We start from the raw sequence: 19,943 nt of genomic DNA, 5'->3' as shown, positions 1-19,943 counted from the left end.
GGAAAATAAATCTGACAGAGAGAAGACGATGGAATAAAAACACATTCAGAGTCTGAGAGTTCAAAAAAACTGACGAAAACGCAAAAAGTGAAGCATTTTAATGATTAAAAGAGTAAAAGTTGTTTAATCAGCTGCATAGACGACAGATTTAAAGGTGTTTAGATGAGAAATATTAACTCTAAAATCATATTTAATCACTTCTCTGCAGATGTTCATCATTTAAAGGTGAATCTATGCAGCAGAAACATGAGAACACAGCGTTCTTCCATCAGCTGATGGTTGAATTTAGTGTTTCTGAGCTGCAGCAGGAAACTCTGAGCTTCTCTCCTGCAGGTTCAGGACCAGCTGCTGCCTTCATCACGTATTTATGCTGGAATTCTCCTTACAGTCCTCACAATACACATTTTTTACTTTATTTCTTGTCTCTTTACAGTCAGTTTTTATTGTTTTATGCTCACTGTATGTGTCTTTACCGTCATTTTAGATGTTCTGGTTGTTTTGTGTCTCTTTACGGTCATTTTTTAAAATCATTTTGTGCCCAGTTTGTGTGTCTTTGTAATAATTTCGCATATTCTGGTTGTTTTTTGTCTGTTTACGGTCATTTTTTGTCTCTTTATGGTAATTTTTTTGTCTCTTTACAGTAATTTTTTGTTTCCTGACAGTCATTTATTGTCTTTTTACTGTCATTTTTCTGGTTCTTTACGGTCATTTTTTGTCTCTTTATGGTAATTTTTGTCTCTTTACAGTCATTTATTGTCTCTTTATGATAATTTTTTGTTTCTTTATGGTAATTTTTGTCTCTTTACAATCATTTATTGTCTCTTTATGGTTATTTACTGTCTCATTCTGGTAATTTTTGTCTGTTTGTGGTATTTTTTTTGTCTCTTTATGATCATTTTTGTCTCTACAGTCAGTTATTGTCTCTTTAAGGTAGTTTTTGCCTCTCTGCGGTCATTTTATTGTCTCTTTATGGTGATTTTTAAAAACTGTTTCATGCCCACTTTGTGTGTCTTTTTGATAATTTTACATGCTGTTCTGGTCAATTTGTGTCTTTCTCTGCTAATTCCTCATTTCTATCTTTTAAAATCCATCGTTCTGCAGCAGGACAGTCGGAGTTCAGAGAGTTTATCGGAGATCAGCTGCCGCCTCCTGCTGCTGGAGACACAATGAAGCCAAACAGAGACGCTGGAGGCCGAAAAACACCAGAAATCAGCTGGAAGATGCTAAAAATACCAAAATATCTGCAGATTAATTCAACAGTTTCACAGCAGAGCTGAAGGGATGTGCAGGTATCTTTTTTTTTCCTCACATCAGACATGATCATTTGATGCTTTGTTAATATAAAAATATGGATTAATGCAGCTTTACGTTTATAAATTTGTTAAAAATAAAACATAAATCTAGCATATTAACAATATTTTGTAGAAAAATGGACTAAAAAGTAGGGTTTGATTCACATAAAAATGATATAAAAATTAACATTACAGTCCACAATTAATGGAAACTACTGAGCCGTAATGCTTTTATTTTGGCGATGAAGATGCAAATCAACCTGATTTAACTTCTCACTTTAATTTTGGGCATAAATACAGATCAGTCTCTTAATAATATTAAATAAAAGCTGCAGGAAAAGACAGCAACTGATGATCATTTCCATTTCTGATCGTTCTTTTGATTAATCAAGAACTTTTTTGGTCTCTAAAATGTCAGAAAATGATGAACAATGACAATTAATGGTTATAAAAATGTCTTATTTTGTCCACAATCCAATAATATTCAGTTTAATGTCACAGAGGAGGAAAAGAAACCAGAAAATATTCACATTTAAGAAGCTGGAGAATGAGAGTTTAGTAGAGTTGTTCTTTAAAAATGGCTCAAATTAATTGGCAGTTAATTCAATATTTTCATCTTTTTTCACATCACACATGCTTATTTAATGCTTTGTTAATGCAAAAATATGGATTAGTGCAGGTTTAAGTTACTAAATCTTTAAAAATAAACCTTAAATCAACATATTATCTTGCATACTAACAGTATTTTGTAGAATAATGAACTAAAAATTAGATTTTGTTCCATGTTAACTCATAAAAATGAACCCTCCAGTGGACCTTGATGGTTTAATATTGTCCTTTCAAACACAGATGAATTAAAATGTCAGCATAAAACACTCAGAGAATCTGAACACTGACAGCTGTCAGTAGTTAATTTAACTCTTTAATTAAATCAACATGATTCAACTACTCACTAAATGTTTCCATCAAACTACACAAAACACATTTAGTTTATCAGCAGAATCCATTAAAACACACCAAAAACTGCAAAAATCCTGAAAACAAACATAAATAAAGACACTGAGAGCTCCAGGAAGCACGTTTACACTCAACCAGGTGAAAAAAATCCACTTTCACATCAGAAAGAGCAAAAGAAATTAACTTTAAGCATTAAAATCGCAGCAATAAGTTAGAATTTGAGGCACTTAGATGGATAAAGATTCTCCTGCAGCAGAAAATAATCATTAAATGTGAGTTAAAGGGTTGATTTGTTACCTGCAGAAGGAGGAAAATGATCCAGCTCTGACCAAACAGACCTGGAGGATAAAGGAGATGCTGTTTCCCTGCAGCGCCCCCTGCTGTCTGGAGGTTAGAGCCGCTCATTAAACTAAACAAAGAAACGCAGGTTTTAAAGTCAGCAGCAGCACAAAAAAGCTACAGATATGTGACATTAAAAGCCTAAAGGGGCTGTTAGTGGATTTTATAAAGTTTCAAAAAGACCTCTAATCTGTAAAAATACATTTATTTGTGACTTTTCTTTCCAAAATCTTCACCAGAAAAACGGTTTGTGGCAAAAATACGCCACAAAATTCATAAAAGTGTTTGTGTCTCTATGCTAACTTTAGCTAACAATGCTAACAACTTCCATAATTGTAATAAAACACTGAATTTGGATTTTGTATTTTAAAATTTCTCAACTTGCAAAACTGCAATAAATTTTGAATTTGAATCAAACTATAATTTGAATTTCTCAACCTGGGTAAATTCAATAAAAAGTTGAACATTAATTTTGTCATTTCTCAAAATGAATTATTGCAAAAAATTATTAAATCTGAATCTTGTTATTTCAATTTTTGATTTCTGACCCTGAATAAAAATGAGAATTTGCTAATTTTGGTAATAATTTTGGTTTGGTAGCTTGAATAAATGTGAGACAATTTTGAATTTGAATCTCATAGTATGAATTTTAATTTCTCAACTTGAAAAATTGTAATAAATATTTAAATTTGAATCACATAACCTGAATTTGAACTTTTCAGGTTGAACTATTGTTATCATTATTATTTTATATAGCTATCTATCTGGAACAGGTGCACAATACATTTCACTGCACATTATACTATGTATAATTGTGTTTGTGATAAATAAAGGTTTTGAAACTTTGAATCTTGAATGTAAAAATTTTTTATCTTGTCCTTTGAACTTAAATTTATCAGCTTTAATAAATATAAGAAAATTTTGATTCTGAATCTCATCATTTGAAATTTTCAACTTGAATATTTGAGTTAAAGTTTAATTTTGAATTTTGTAGTTTGAATTTCTCAATTTGAGTAATTATAATAACAGCTTGAACTGAATCTGAGGTCAAATAAATTAATAACTGGAATTTGGTCATTTGAATTTTAATTTCTTAGCTTCAACAAATGTAAGAGCATTTTAAATTTGAATGTTATAATTACAATTTTATTTTCTCAACTTGAATTTGGACCACAAAGTCCAAAATCTGAATTGAATTCACTTGTTGACAGTAAGTGTAGGAACTAAATGTAAAATTAAAGTTTTATTAATGATAATTTAGTAAATTCACTGTAAAATGAAAACATTAAGTACAGATAAAGATGTTAAAGGTAATCTATGTGTCCGACTGCAGCTTAAACCGAGTGTTTAAGTGACTAATGATGTTTCTGTGATGGTTAAATGAGCAGTTTTCTAATATTAAACTCAGGAATGTCAAGTCATGTGGAAATAAACCACCAGAGTAAAAGTAAAAGTGCTTCCTGAGTGTCTCAGAGACTCGGTTGGACGCCTGGCTGAAACAATGAGCCACCAAATGAGGGGAGTTCAGATTATTTGTGCCTGACGGCGGCAGATCCACCAAACATCCTGCAGACCTGCAGAGCAGCCGTTTAAACCCAGACTCACTGTGTGCAGAGGAAATCAGAAGCTGCACTGCAGTTTTAAACAATAAAAAACAGTTCTCCGTGTTTGTCCCGCTAATGTAATTATCATATTACGTTTCCAGATGAACTATTTGCATGTGAGGCCATGCAGACTAATAACGACTATAAAACATTTTATCCTGGAGGCGTAAATGCAGGAAGTGCAGGCAGTTTAAATCATCCCTGTAGAACCTTTTTAAAGGCTGAAAAAAAGTTCCTGTTCCAGGGAAAAGACAAGAAGTTCCAGTGCAACAAGCAATTCTGGGGCTCTTCTCTCAAAAATACGATCAGTAAATTAAAATTCACAACATATCCTGATACAACATACAGCAAAAAGTCCTTTTCACTGCACAAAGTAGCATGAACGTGTGGGAACTGCCCCTATAGAACCTCTTTTAGGGCAGATAAAAGTTCCTCCATGTTAGGTACTCCTAATTGGCCCTGAAACTCTACAAGATTCAGGACTACAAACTCTCAGAAAAGGCAGTTTTCCACTGCAAGAACTTTTACAACCTGATTCTGAGGCGGAAAACAGTACCAACTCTGAGTAAGGTACTTCTGACGAACCAGAAAGACTCGACGTTTGCTGGTTAAACTTGGAGAAGACAAAAAGAAAACAGCAATGGAAGCAGTCAACCCAACACCAACAGGAATAAGTCATTTTCCACTGCATGAACTGTCCCTATTGAACTTTTTCAAGGCAGAAAAAAGTTCCTATTTCATTGTAGATTCTTCTGAGTCAAACTGAAAAAACACAGCTGGTTAAAAAAACACTGCAACACCAGTTAGCAACTATTAGCTCTGCAAGCTTAATTTTAAAGGTCACTGTACCTTCAGAAAAGGCAGGAAACTTTCCAACTTCCTTCTGATGCAAAACAAAAAAGTACCAAATCTGAGAAAGGTACTTCTTTAAAAGGGCAGGGCTGAATGCTTACTGGTTTAACTAGAAGATAACATGTAACATTTAACAAAACAGCAACTGTAGCCATCCATCCAGTAAAAATTGCCTTTTTTCCACTGCACTAACTTCCTGTTTGTTTTGGGGCCGTAGGAACCTGCAGGAATCGTTTCTATAGAATCTCTTTCAGGGCAGAAAAAAGTTCCTAATCCAAGGTAGATACTTCTGAGTTGCCCTGAAACTCTCTTTACTCAACACTGATTGATTTAAAAACATCATAGTACCAGTTTACAAGATTCAGGCCTACAAACTCTCAGAAAAGGCAGTTTTCCACTGCAGGAACTTTTACAACCTGATTCTGAGGTGGAAAAAAGTAACGACTCTGAGTAAGGTACTTCTGATGAACCAGAAAAACTCTTGCTGGTTAAACTTGGAGAAGACAAAAAGAAAACAGAAACTGTAGCAGTCAACCCAACAACAACAGGAATAAGTCACTTTCCACTGCAGGAACTGTCCCTATGGAACCGGGAATCACAAGGATTGGACTGTTGATGGTTGGACTAAGGTTCTCTTCAGTGATGAATCCAATTTTCAGTTGATGTCCACTCCAGCCAACTTACTGGTTAGGAGGAAGCCTGGAGAAGCTACAAACCAGACTGTCTGCCCCTACAGTAGAACATGGGGGTGGATCAGTGACCATCTGGGGTAGTTTCAGTCTGGATGGAACAGGGCCAATGAACCAGGTCATGTACAGGGATACTCCAGAAAACAGTCTTCTTCCATCAGCTGAAAAACTCTTTCAGCCTCCAATGACTGGATTTTCCAACAAGACAATGCCCCTTACCACACGACAAGGTCAGTTAACCCTGGATGGAGAACCAGAACATTGGAACCATGCCTTGGCTGCTCAATCACCAGATCTAAATCCAACTGAAAACCTGTGGAAAATCAAGGGCAAAATGGAGAACCACAAACCCAAAAACAAGCAGATTAGTTTAAATTAGTGCAACAGGAATGGACTGCTGTGACAGCAGAACAATGTCAGAAGCTGGTGGAGAGCAGCCAAGAGACATGGCTGCAGTCATCAGAAACAATGGTTATGAATCAGTACTAACTCCTGTGTGGATCATGGGACTAAAACAGACAGAAAAGAAAACATGGAATCCTAAAACCTGTTTGTGGCAGAACAATGCCATAGATATTGATGGAAGAACTGAAGAGATTTTGGTTATTATCAAGAAAATCATGGAAAATGTCTGATATCAGCACTGAAATTAAACTCTTATGAGCTATTTTTGTTGTTATCATTATATTTGTCCAAACAAATGTTCCTTTAGTTGTACCAGGCAATAAAATGAACAAGAAATTGAAGAAAACAAGGGTGGCCTCATCATTTTTTCCATGACTGTATATTAAATGGTCGCATTCTATCGTTCCGTGATTTAGGATCATCAATAACTAATAAACAAATGCTGCATTCCTAAAAATCCCATATGGGGGAATGAGCAGCCTTGGATAAGGACTGTGCTCTCTGAGTGCTTTTCTTGTTTATAATGTCATGCAAATGCAAAACGTACTATTTCACATCAACACCGCGCTGCCACCTGGCATTTGCATCTGACAGCAAACAGGCTTTTAGTCAACACCAAACTTCAACCATATGCATCCAGCTGGTGTTCCCGCCATTCGTACAATGAATCGTTCTGTAGTACCGGTAGAGTCTCGAGGCTGATTCATACTTTCTGTAGCCGCTTGAAGGCCAAAATATGTGACCAGGGAAACAAGTGAAGCCCAAATATCAGGACAGGTGGGCACCCAGACCCATGACCCATGAACAGGGGCTATAGTCCCCGACGCAAGGGCTTGGGTTCGATTCCCTCTCATGGCCCTTTGCTGCAGGTCTTCTTCTTACTTTCCTGTCTGCCTCTCTACTAACCTGTCCAATAAAGCCAAAAAATAATAACTTTAAAATATCATGGAGGCATCACTCACAGCTTTATAATTAATCTTAAACAGAATTGAAAAAGTCGATGCCAGACACAATGAAAAGTTCTAAATTCTCCAGATATCTCGTCCTACGTCGGCCCGCTGCTTAAATGGTGCTGTAGGGAAATCTGTGACCGGCTGTTGCATCTTGGTTAAATGCAAAATTACAGCCATTCAGAAGTGTTTCTCTGTGTTACTGCATGACAGGAAATGCAAACAACTGATAAAAATCTGTTGTGTTATGAATAGAATCCACTGAGTGTACCAGGATGCAGAAAGCATGAATTGGCCTTTCTAGAATCGTAAAGTCGATGGAGTCAAAACAAAACAAACACTTCAGTCCCATTTAGAGTCTTAATGTTCTATTTTTTGCCGGGGTGCTGTGTTTTGGCCGGTAACCAGCTAAACTGATAAGGCTCCCGAGGCACCAGCAGATCTATGTCAAGTCTCTTCTGTTCTTTGTCGCTGTTGACCGTCCTGTAGCCGAGCAGCGACATGGCGCCTTTGCACACTTCCTGGATGCGTTTGACTTTGCTGTGTGGCAGCATCGTGCGCCACGCCTGTGACACGTCGGCGGCGTTTCGCGACGTGATTTTGAATGCCTCCTTCCTGCTGCCTTTGCCCTTCCCATGGGTCACCCTGTAGATCCAATCCTCCAGCTGCTGCGTCATCTCCAGACCCACGAACTCGTACATGGCATCGATCTCCTCCAGCGGGTTGCGCGCCATGTCCTCGTAGCGCACCATCTTGTAGCGGCCCTTCAGAAATGGAGGCGGCTTCAGGACGGCGCGCTCATTGATGCGCACGTGGCTGCGGCAGATCTCCTGCATGACCCGGTACTGCACCTCGCCGGCCGGGATGCTGCGCTGCTCCAACACCACGGCATTGTCGCTCATGAAGGCTTTGGCTGACTCCTCCCTGGACCGGACCACCGCCCGCGGGTCCCGGACCAGGTGGATGATGCGGAGATCCAGGTTGGGGTCCTGCAGAAGTGGGTAAAGAGATTCCAGCTCAAAAAAGCGCACCTCCTTCAGAACCACGTGGCTGTAGGTGTTGCAGGCCGCCTCGGCTCGCTGCAGGCCCTGAGCGTCGCAGCGCTGCATGCACTGAGTCTGGTTGCTGAACTGGTTCCGTGGTGTCAGCATACAGGCCGGTGGTGAGCAAAGGGCCCGGCTGTGGCTCCACATGAACAAGGAGGAGACGTTGTAGGGCTCCGGCAGGTAGGCCTCCATCACTGAGAAGTCGCACTGGAAGACGCTCCGCAGCATATCCCTCACCGCCATGCGGAGCGACTGGGCGCCAGGTTTCTGCAGCCGGGTCCAGACGTGCCACGCCGGCTCCATGAGGTAGAAGACGGACGGGTGCTGGCTGAACACCTGGCCCAGGAAGGATGAGCCCGATCGCCACGACGACAGCAGCAGGACGTGGACTTTGCCATTGGAGGGGGCAGAGCCACAAGGGCTGAGCTGGACGTACCACCCGCAGAACAGCACCACTGCCGCCCCCTGCAGGATGACCAGGAAGATCATGGTGCTGAGGTTCACTCTGCAGCGCGGCATTGTGGCGGCTGCTGGTCGATGTCTGGGGGAGCTGAGAGTCGCCTCGGCTGCAGAGAAAACAGATAAAAAGACAAATGTAAACGTTAGAGTGGACATGCAGGGTTCTACAATTCAGAATTCTACTCGTAATTCACTTTTTCCAGTAGCCACATCACTCTATTTTACATTTCTCCAGACAGAAGAACTGGAGAAGCAAACAGCTACACTCTAGAGGAAAGAAGTCACAGATTCCACAGATGTTTATTTCTGGTCACATGGTCAATGTGGTCTATAGTTGAAGGGGATGAAGCGGTTTAACCCCAAAACAATTCTACAATTTGAAAAGCGACATACATCTGAGAGTAACACAAAAGTTAAGAAAGTGAAAATATTAACAAATATCTGTCAAATTATTAGTTTTGCTGATTCATCCATCCATCCATCCATCCATTTTCTTCCACTTATGTGGGGTCGGGTCGCGGAGGCAGCAGACGAAGCAGGTCATTCCAGACGTCCCTCCCCCCAGCGACGCTTTCCAGCTCTTCCTGTGGATACCAAGGCGTTCCCAGGCCAGACAAGATAAATAATCCCTCCAGCAGGTTCTGGGTCTGCCCTGGGGTCTCCTCCCAGGCGGTCGTGTTCGGAAAAAGATCGGAGACAAGGGGCAGACTTGGCGGAGTCCAACACCCACTGGAAACGAGTCTGACTTTGTGCCGACTCTGCGGACACAACTCTCACTTTTGGTTGAACAGGAACCAAATGGCTCATATCAACGAGCCCGGTACCCCATACTCCCTCAGAGCCCCTCGGGGGACACGGTCGTAGGCCTTCTCCAGATCCACAAAACACATGTAGACTGGCAGGTCGAACTCTCATGACCCCCTCAGCAGCTCCGCGAAAGTAAAGAGCTGATCCACTGTTCCACAACCGGGACGGAATCCGCATTGCTCCTCCTGAATCCGAAGTTCAACAATCGGTCGGAGCCTCCCTAGAGGCCTAGAGTAAACTTTCCCAGCCAGGGAGGCTGAGAAGTGTGATACCCCGGTAGCTGGAACACACTCTCCGGTCCCCCTTTTTGAAAACGGGAACCACCACCCCGGTCTGCCACTCCACAGGCACCGTACCTGATGCCCATGCGACATTGTAGAGATGTGTCAACCAAGACAGTCCAACAATGTCCAGAGCCTTCAGCATCTCAGGGCGAATCTCATCCACACCTGGCGCCACCGAGGAGCTTCTTAACTACCTCGGCGACCTCTGCCACGGACATGGACAAAGATTCCCCCAAGTCTTCAGGCTCTATCGCCTCCACGGAGGACATCTTTACCGGATTAAGGAGTTCCTCGAAGTGCTCATTCCACCACCCAACAATGTCCTGATACGGGCCAGCAGTTCTCCACCCTGACTGTACACAGCCTGAACAAAGCCCTGCCTCCCCTTCCTGAAGCATTGAACGGTTTGTCAGAACTTCCTCGAGGCCAACCGAAAGTCCTTCTCCATAGCCTCCCCAAACTCCGCCCACACCCAAGTTTTAGCTTCCACAACTGCAGCCCTTTTGGCCGACTGGTGCCTGTTAGTTGCTTCAGGTGACCCCTGAGCCAGCCAGGCCCAAAAAGCCTCCTTCTTCAGCCTGACGGCTTCCCTCACCACTGGTGTCCACCAGCGGGTTTTTGGGCTGCCGCTGCAACAGGCACCGATGACCTTCTGGCCACAGCTCCTAACAGCTGATTCAGCAATGGAGGCTTTGAACACGGTCCACTCAGACTCCATGTCCCCAACCTCCCCCGGGATGCAGGAGAAACTCTTCCGGAAGTGGGAACTGAAAACCCCACAAACAGGGTCCTCTGCCAGACATTCCCAGTTCACCCTCACTACACATTTGGGTTTACCAGGTCTGTCCGGCAGTCTTCCCCTGCCATCGGCTCCAATTCACCACTAGGTGGTGATCAGTTGACAGCTCTGCTCCTCTCTTCACCGGAGTGTACGATTATGAAGTCGATCATCGACCTTTGACTTAAGATGCTCTGGTACCAGGTACACTTATAAGCAACTTTATGCTCCAACATGTTTGTTATAGCCAGTCTATGACTAGCACAGAAGTCCAATAACAAAGCACCACTCTGGTTCAGATCAGGCAGACCGTTCCTCCCAATCATCCCCCTCCAGGTTTCTCCATTGCTGCCCACGTGATTGTTGAAGTCCCCCAGGAGACCTATGGAGTCCCCAGGTGGTATCGATTCCAGGAACCACCCAGAGACTCCAAGAAGGCCAAATAATCTGAACTACTGTTCAGCGCATAAGAACAGACAACAGCCAGAGTTTTCCCCTCCGCAACACGAAGTCGCTGAGAGGCGACCCTCTCGTTCTCTGGGGAGAACTCCAACAAAGCGGCCCCTGGTGAATCGCCACCTTATCGCAGTGGAGGGGTTTGAGTGTCCCTGTGATCCTGGGAGCTGTGTTGTTCCTCCCCCAGGACCAAGACAAATTGGTCCTGAGGGAGAGACCAGACAAAGAGCGATTCAGAAAATCTGGATGAAAACACATAAAAGGGAATCCGCCACCTTGCCCGGATCAGCGAAACCGGGGCCTCTCTCTGGAGCCAGGTTTGGGGGGGGGGGGGGGGGGGGGGGGGGCTCATCAGAGAGCACCTGGTGGCTGAGCCTTGGGGCCCCGTGGGGCTCGGTCGAGCACAGCCCGAAAAGTAACAAGGGTCACCGCCTGGTAGGCCCACCACCACTCACCGGGCAGGAAATCAGGGTCAGGTGCTATACATACCAGGCAGTAGGCAGGAGCAGGCATCTAGGAGCACCGCCCCCTGGTGGTGTAGACTAGCTCTGGGGACGTGGAACATCACCTCACTGGCGGGGAAGGAACCTGAGCTGGTGAGGGAGGTGAAGCGATACCGGCTACATATAGTTGGGCTCACCTCCACGCACAGCAAAGGTTCCAGAACCAGAATCCTGGAGAGGGGTTGGACTCTCCTTTTCCGGAGTTGCCCGGAAATATGTGTAGTTGTATTTTTTGCTGATTTAAATACAGTGAATTTCTGTAATTTTATGATCATGATCATATTATTATTATCTGTGATTTTATTATTGTCTATAATCGACCAAAACAGGGAAAATGTTAGAGAGAACAGGTAAAAAAAATGTCTTTTTTAAACAGTAAAACTTCACTTTAATCATTATTGCCACTGATCTGCAGGAAGAGCTGCTGAGATAATAGAAGGAAGGAAAACCAGTCGTGACGAAGCTTCCAGCATGTCGACTCTCCCTGTTCTAATCTGAGTTTTCTTGCATTTCTGTCGCTGGACGTCAGTAAATGTTGAAACAGCAGCAGGTGTGACTTTGGTTGTGAAACAAACATTCAGACGTGACATCAGCGTTAATTCACTCCTCTCTGATCTAATCTGGAAGGAGACACCAGATGCTGCTGGTTTCCTGCTAAACACACGTCAGATTTAACATTTTCAGGTTATTTAAGGGAACTTTTTGCTCATGAAAGACATTTAACCCTCTAAACACCAGGTAGTTGTTGGCTCCTGTCACATTTTTCACTGCAATATAAATTCCTGCAGCTCTCTGGAAGCAGAACAATGAAGAAATGTTTCTCCATGCTGAATGTATCGTCCAACAATTTGCTCCTCTGTTCACTGTTTCTGAGCCATGCTGCATTTATTTTATACCAAAGAATTTTCATTTTTGTACAGAATGTGATCTCTGTAAATGTTTTATTTTTGCAAATATGTAGCACAAAGTGATTTTACTGAGATGTTGTGATTTTAATCTTAAATTTGGGTAATTTTTTCCCGACAGAACCTCATGTTCTGTTAGTAGCAGCACCAACCGAAAGTTGAAAATCACGTGTCTTTACAGGATCTGGCATAAACAGTGTAGTTTTGGCAAATTTGGTTAATTGGAGTTGGTTAATTTTCCCGGCAGAACTGCCGGTCATGTATGAGGCGTTTAAAATCCCACGATTCTTCTTGTTTTTACAGTTTCTCGTTATATGAATGGTGTCATTTTGGTGATTTTTTTTTTAAACAAAACATGCCTTTAAAACATCAGAAGTTTAGGAATTTTCAATCCAAATTAAGTTTTTACATTGGTAACATGCTCATATAGTGTTTTTATGCGCTATAAGACACTAGATGAGTGAAATAATCAATCAACACCATGGCAGAGTGTTTCCACCTTGTCTCAAAAACACAGATTCAAACTTCCGAAGTTTCAAACCTACAAAACAAATCCAATCAACGTCTACAAAATTGGTTTATTTTAATAGAAAAAAAACTCTAAATGTGTAATTCTGATGCATTTTTAGGGGTTAAATCCACAATCAGAAAGAAGATTGTGCAACTAAAACTGATATTTTTTAATCGATCACATCACTGTGCATTACTTAGAATATAAGTTTTAGTTCTGGTCATTAAACAACATTAAAATACCTATAAAAAGAACATTGTAGAACTTAAAATGATTGGGTAATGTTGAATTTACACAACTTTAAAAGCTGTTTCACTCATTTAAAAAAATGGAAATAAAACGATGATGCAGAAACATTTTGGCGAATCAGAAACAAATCTCTTTTCTGTTTCAGCTTGAAACTGACTTTGTTGTCAAATGAATGCCATGAAATTTACTTTACCATTCTTGGTGCAAAGTGCAAACCGTAAGGGTTTATTACTTTATGATATTAATAATTTCAGCTGTAATTGATTCAACTTCTTGCATATATTTTTGTTGCTGCCTGTGTGACAACTTGTACAACACTTAGGTGGTTTTAAACATCATTTAATTATCAGCTGATAGAATAAATATGCAGGTGAAAAGGAACATAAAATACAGAAGTGAATCTAAAAAGCTGCCATCCACATGTGCTCCATCTGAAAGGCAGGAAACATGAAAATCCACTGTCCAGAATGATCTAATCCTCTTCATGCCTTGATGTTTCTCAGGATTCAGTGAGAAAGATGAACATTTTTCTGGCAAAACATCTGTCAGAGAAGCAGGTTGTAAGCGCTGAGCTGTGGAAATAAAAGAGACGGAGTGTCGTGGGAGATCGTATCACTGCTGAACCATGCCAGCCATGTGCTGCTCTTGTTGAACAAGCCCCGACACGAGCCGCTCACCTCCAGACCCTCGGGATACAAAAGCAAACAGCCGACTTTGTGACGGATCCGTCTTCCTCCTTCTTTCCTCCCCCTTCCTCCTCCGTCTACAGCTGCTATTGTTCACATCTCACACTATCCAGTTTCCATCCAGTTATTTACCCAAAACCCTCCACCGCTGTGACAGTAAACCACTCGGAAAGGTTGTCGTCCTCTAATCCCCAACCAGTGTTACAGCAAATCAAACACTGTCCCAAGATCCACCTTTGTTATACAACATTGAGGACACAACCTTCCAGTCAGCGACGTCAAACGACAGCATCGAAACTCGTCTGATTTCTAATAAACATGTTGGCAAACAAAGATGGATTCCTCACCTGTATCTCCGCTGGTCCTAAATAAACCATCAGATTAGAGATGTCCTGATCTGAGTCATTTAATATTTAGTGTCTGCTGATACCGAGTCCAAAACCAACACAGTTTTCCCAGATAATAAACACCTCATGTAGTTTTGGATTAATTCAGTACGATGTACTATGAGCGGACTGAGACAAAGGTGTTCTAAAGGAAGATCAGGACATTTGGGATGCAAATTCTTAATCATTGTCTTAATAACCTGCAGAATTATCAATCCAAAACAAAGTGACCACCTCTTCAGTATCAAACGTTAAGACGACCAACCAGGTACTACAGCGCATCCACATTTTTTAACATGCATGACCTTCTTCTTTTTTGGCCTCATCAGCTAATGGCTTTGTTACATTGGCTGAAAAGCACGAGAAAAGTTCATCTAGTTGACCCTGGTTTGCCTGAAAACCAAAAACTCTGTCCTGAGTTCACTAACTACCACAGAGGTCTTTGTCATGGTGCCCGCTGCTAGCTAATCTCCCACAATGCTCAATGTCTTAATAACCTGCAGAATTATTAACCCAAAACTGATCAATTACCACAGATTGAGCACAGCTGCCATTTAACCTGGGCTGGTATTGCTGGTTTATGTCAACGTAGCCACAATTTGAAGCACAGATTGTTTGTTTCATTCTCGTGGATAACATGAATTAACACACATTTTGATGTATTTTGTATTGTACTGCTGCTGATTGCGGGGAGTTACGGCACAAGTTTTGTCGTATTTTGCACAATGGCAAAAAAAAAAAAAACTCAATCTCTTTAGTGCCAAGGAGTTTTCAAAGACTCGAGCTTCCTCCTGTGTTGCTAAATACTGTAAATTCTCTGAGAAGGTGCGGCTCTTATTCTCAGGACTGGAACCACTAAATAGCCAGTTTCAGATGACTTCCTATTTCCTTGAAATTGAGAACACACTGAATTGTCACCAGAAGGAGGAAATAAATTTAAATACAATCCAGAGTTAATGTTTCACGACATTCAGAGGTCGACTGCTCACATGCAAACCTGACACCAAAAAGCTGGTGTCCATGTTTGTAAATGTATTCGCCAGCCAGTCTGCTGCACCTGAAGGCATCCTGGGAGAATGAACTCCGTGGAGACCTTACTAAACGTCTTCACAGCATAAACCGATTAATTCAGGGCACAGACTTCTTCATTCTAGCTTTAAATCACATCTACAGGGTGTCCCTAAAGTCTGGACACACAGGAAATCTCATTAACTATCATTTTTTTTGCCTCTAAATATGGCTTTGTCGAAAGAAGAAAGAGTTGAACTGGTACTTCTTAGTGGACGTGAAGGATGGACAAATGAAAGATAGGGTTAGGGTTGGGGAGTTGATTTTTTGGGGCTAACATGAATTTTAGCCATGTGACCAACTCTTCAGTTTCGGCTGATACATTTGGTCGTCCAGAACGGGGTTTGTCCATGACACTGTCCGTTTCTTTGGTTAGTTTTTACGATGTTTTAAATCATCATCATCTCTAAACATGCAACCAACAAATGTCAGGTGTTGCTCTTTAACTTTCTGATTATTTGGCCTATTAATTTCCTTTCCTCTCAGGAATAAGTACAAGGCATGACTTAACAATTTTAGCGTCAGACAATTTAATTTTTGGAGGGCATTAACCTGCACATAAGTCTTTGTCATGGTGCCCATTGTTTGCTAGCTTGCTAGTTTGTATCAAGACAAATTTAAATTCACCTGCTAATTGATTCTGCACATGCATTGTTCCATTAGCTTTTGAGGCCTTTTCTTGGTTCACAGAACTTTCCAGGACTTTATATTTGGAAAAGATCCAACATTAGACATCATTAGACCAGCTGACTCTTTTAGCTTAAAAACTTCAGTGTCAGTCTGTATGAACGAAAACTGAGACTTTTAAAAACCACAATGTAGACATATGTTTACTTTCTGATTGGGTCCAAATTGTGACTATAAGGGATGCAAATATGAAACAATTATCTTAACCGATAGTTGGCTGCAATATCAGGTAAAAGTTAATCAGACAATGTTCCATATTATCATGGAGATTTGGTGACTTTCAAGGTAAATATGGCTTAATTGCTTCTGCCTTGAACAGTTAGACCCAGAGGTCATTAACTACCATGGAAGTCTTTGTCCTTGTGCCCATTGCTAGCTAAACTCCCACTCACTCCCTCTCTGCAGGGAAAGACACTTTAAACCTGTTTTAGTTTTTTGTGTTCAACAGGTGTTTGTATTGTTTTTAAACACAATATAACCGAACAAATGGATGAACTGAAGAAACCTTCGAAAAAGGCCAACTTTTTCTTTTCAGTATAGATGTTGTGGGGTTATTGTTGGATCGTTGCCTTAGTAGTTTCCCTTTTTAATTTCCTGTTCTGCAAAACAAAAGAAAACTGCAAATGTGAGTCCAATCTAATTCTCAGAAATGAAGCTGCAGATAATCCACAGCAGTACAGGGTCTTTCCAGACAATAAATCAGATGTAAAAGATATACACTGGAGGTGCCTTACAAATATTTCAGCTGTCTATTAACCCAGAGTCATATTTACTCCTATGACAACAATGCAGTGCATGTAAGAATCTACAGTAATTGCATCTTTATGAATTAACTCTTATCACAAGTAACAATGAAATGAAAACAGTCCCTCTGTCTTTTTGCCTGAAAAACCACAATAATCAGAGCTGAGTAGTTTGCTGGTGATGGTTGACGCTCCATTAGGAGTCCATTAATGCTTCTAAACTACTGAAAACACAACATGAGCAGCTCAAACATGATGATCCATCCGTTTAACATTTGAAAATAATGTATGTTTTGTTATAGACAAAGCTGCTCATCTTTTTTGCACTAAGATATTTCTGTAAATGTTCACCATGTTCAAATCTGCTGGTTTTACAGGGATCGAAAAACACCAAATAAAGTCTCTTTACAACAATAAGCTATACTATTGTTTTCATACTGATTATTTCTACCCTACATTTATTTTTGCACATTTCTCAGTCTAGCTTTTGGATCAATGCACCAACAGGATTGCACCGTGACAATAAACCACAATAAAGGAATTCTCTGTTTATGATGGTGTCAGATAGGGATTCTTTCGGGAACATTAAGACTCCTGGATTTGCTACACTTCATGATTAACATGTCCTTGTGACACACCAAAGCTGAAACAAAGACACATATAGAGTGCTTGAGTAAACACCTCAACACTGAATGCATCATGCCTAAAGACGTGGAAGCCTTAACATGAAGTTGTTTGCTGGTGTTACTGGCAAATTCTGCATAACAAACATGGAAATGCTACCGAGCTGTTCATCCACATGAAGTAGATTGAGCATTGAAGCTACTTCTGCACACTTATTCTATTATCTGCTATACATCCACACTAACGGGGCACTTTTGGAGACTAACACTGGGAGTAACACTGAGATTTCTGGAGTTGCTAACTCTGCTTAGTTGGAAAATATCTTAGTTGAATTTTAATCTGGAGAAAGAGAAACAGAAAGTTCAGTAAACCTATCACTCTTAGGAATACAAACAGACAATGCTCCACATCCTGATGGAGGTTTTGTGACTTTTGAGGTTAACATGCCTTGGCTGACAAGCATGAGAAGAACTGATCTAGTCAACTCTGGTTTGCCTTGAAAGCAAACATTCTATCCAGAGGTCATTAACCACCACTGAAGTCTTTGTCATGGTGCTGCTTGCTAAACTCCCACAATACCCTCTGCTACCCAACATGAAACTGCAGCCAGACTGACCACCTCTTCAGTATTAAACGTTTAGACCACCAATCAGGTACTACAGCTAATCCACTAGTAAACTACTTTGAATGTTATCATCCTCTCAGCTCAAAACCAGTTTTACAGCAAATCAAACACTGTCCCGTGATCCACCTTTCTTATATCGTTATATCATCGTTGAGGACACAACCTTCCAGTCAGCGACGTCACACAACAGCAACAAAGTTTGTCTTATTTCTAATGAACATATTGGCAAACAAAGATGGATTCCTCACCTGTTTCCCTGCTGGTCCTAAATAAACCAGCAGATTAGAGATGTCCTGATCTGAGTCATTTAATAGTTAGTGTCTGCTGATACCGAGTTCAAAACCAACACCGTTTTCCTGGATAATACACAACTTACATACTTTTGGGTTGTTATAATCAATCCAGTGTACTGTGGCAAAGATTTTCTAAAAGAAAATCATGACATTTGGGGTGCAAATTTCAAATCATTCGCTTAATAACCTGCAGAATTAAGAAAAGATCTGTTTTGAGTTTTAGTCTTGAGGAAGATAATTGTAGAGTTCTGGAAAACTGTTACTATTAAGGATGCAACTTTCAAACAATTATTGTAAATTACTAATCAATCTCACACCCTGATGGACTTTTTCAGACTTTTGAGGTGAACTTGCCTTAATTGCATTGACCAATCAGCATAACAAAAGCTCATCTATTTGATCCTGGTTTGCCTTGAAAACAAAAACTCCATCTAGAGGTTATTAACCACCACAGAAGTCTTTGTCATGGTGCCCATTGCTAGCTAAGCCCCAACAATGCTCTGTGCTTGCCAACAAAGACCTATAACCTACATAATTTGCAGTTCCTTTTGGCTTTACGAGGTTTTGGTTTTTCCTGCATGTTTTGGTTTTAACCTCCACAGAAGTCTTTGTCATGGTGCCCGCTGCTAGCTAAACTCCCACAATGCTCTCTGCTAACCAACATGAAAGTGTCCATAGTCTGAGCGACCACCTCCTCTGGTCTCCACAGTACTAAGCAACAGGTACTACAGCTAATCCACAACACATTTTCTGACATGCACGACCTTCTTTTTTTGTCTTATCGGTTAATACATTGCTACCAATAATCACTGTCATCTATAGTCACTTTGTTCCTTTCTAGATTCAGCCAGCATTGACTACCAGTGGTTAATTAATAATAACACGGACAATAAACTACAGTTGACCTTGCTTTCTTTGCTAGTAGCTGGTACCTTCGACATTGCTGATCTTCCTCTGTCGTATTTTCTCCAACTAAATAACCAACAACTTGCTTTTTGTTTACAACTCCGTGCCCAGTGCACACGACTGGTCATGAGATCTGAAAATGAGCTAAAAATACGTGTCTGGAGGGAGACTATTTCTGTTTTACAATCAAAATATATCAGTGTGGATGCAGTCTGAGGCGTCCGAGGACCAGACTGACCTACTAGTCTTTAACTGACTGTGGATCAGGTGGTAGAGCAGGCTAAATCTGAAGTTTCTTGTGATTTTTTCAGACATATTGTCAGAAACTTTGCTTTGAGTACCACTAAGGTAGAAATGTGCCGATCATTTCTCACATGCAGCCCAGAATTTACGCCTGAACCCAGTGACCTAATGGACATATGGATCTAATGCATCACATGTGCAGACGGAACCACATCCATGTTGGATTAGATCTGCTTTCAGGGCAGAAACACTAGCAGCCGATGAAACGTGATTCTGCTGGTGCATCTTTGTAGGATTTAATTCAACCAAAGGAACTTATGCTGGATGGAAATTAAAAAAAAAAAAAAACCTGCAGGTTATCTTAGCTAATTGTGCACTGCTATCCTTGTTAGCGTAAATTAATACTAAATCTACACAAAAAGCTAGTATTTGTAGCATTATTAAATCATTTGATGCTCTTGTTTTATCCTGACGCGGTAATAACCGACTGGAAGCAGAGCGGTTAGTTCTGTGAAACATAAACTGCTGTTTTGTAAAGTTTACAGTGGTGGAAAAACTTAAAATTTTACACAATCTCAAATATTATCATGAAATAT

The 19,943-nt window shown here is 40.9% G+C and overlaps 1 protein-coding gene across 4 annotated transcripts in view; it reads right to left on the bottom strand.

The window, feature by feature from the left end:
- Positions 1-2,194: 2,194 nt before the first annotated feature.
- The window catches only part of chst6 (carbohydrate sulfotransferase 6), a 27,756-nt gene continuing 10,007 nt past the window's right edge, over positions 2,195-19,943 (bottom strand). For all 4 annotated transcript variants that reach the window (XM_055006957.1, XM_023270734.3, XM_035948377.2 and 1 more), the window contains one exon: positions 2,195-8,700. In XM_055006957.1, the coding sequence (XP_054862932.1) occupies positions 7,457-8,653 (1,197 nt within the window). In that variant the 5' untranslated portion in view covers positions 8,654-8,700 and the 3' untranslated portion in view covers positions 2,195-7,456. The remainder of the gene's footprint in view (positions 8,701-19,943) is intronic.

This window comes from Amphiprion ocellaris, chromosome 3 (genome assembly GCF_022539595.1).
Source record: "Amphiprion ocellaris isolate individual 3 ecotype Okinawa chromosome 3, ASM2253959v1, whole genome shotgun sequence".
Classification (NCBI taxonomy): Eukaryota; Metazoa; Chordata; class Actinopteri; family Pomacentridae; genus Amphiprion; species Amphiprion ocellaris.
The sequence above is the reverse complement of the archived record's forward strand: the minus strand, read 5'-3'. Positions and strand labels throughout refer to the sequence as shown.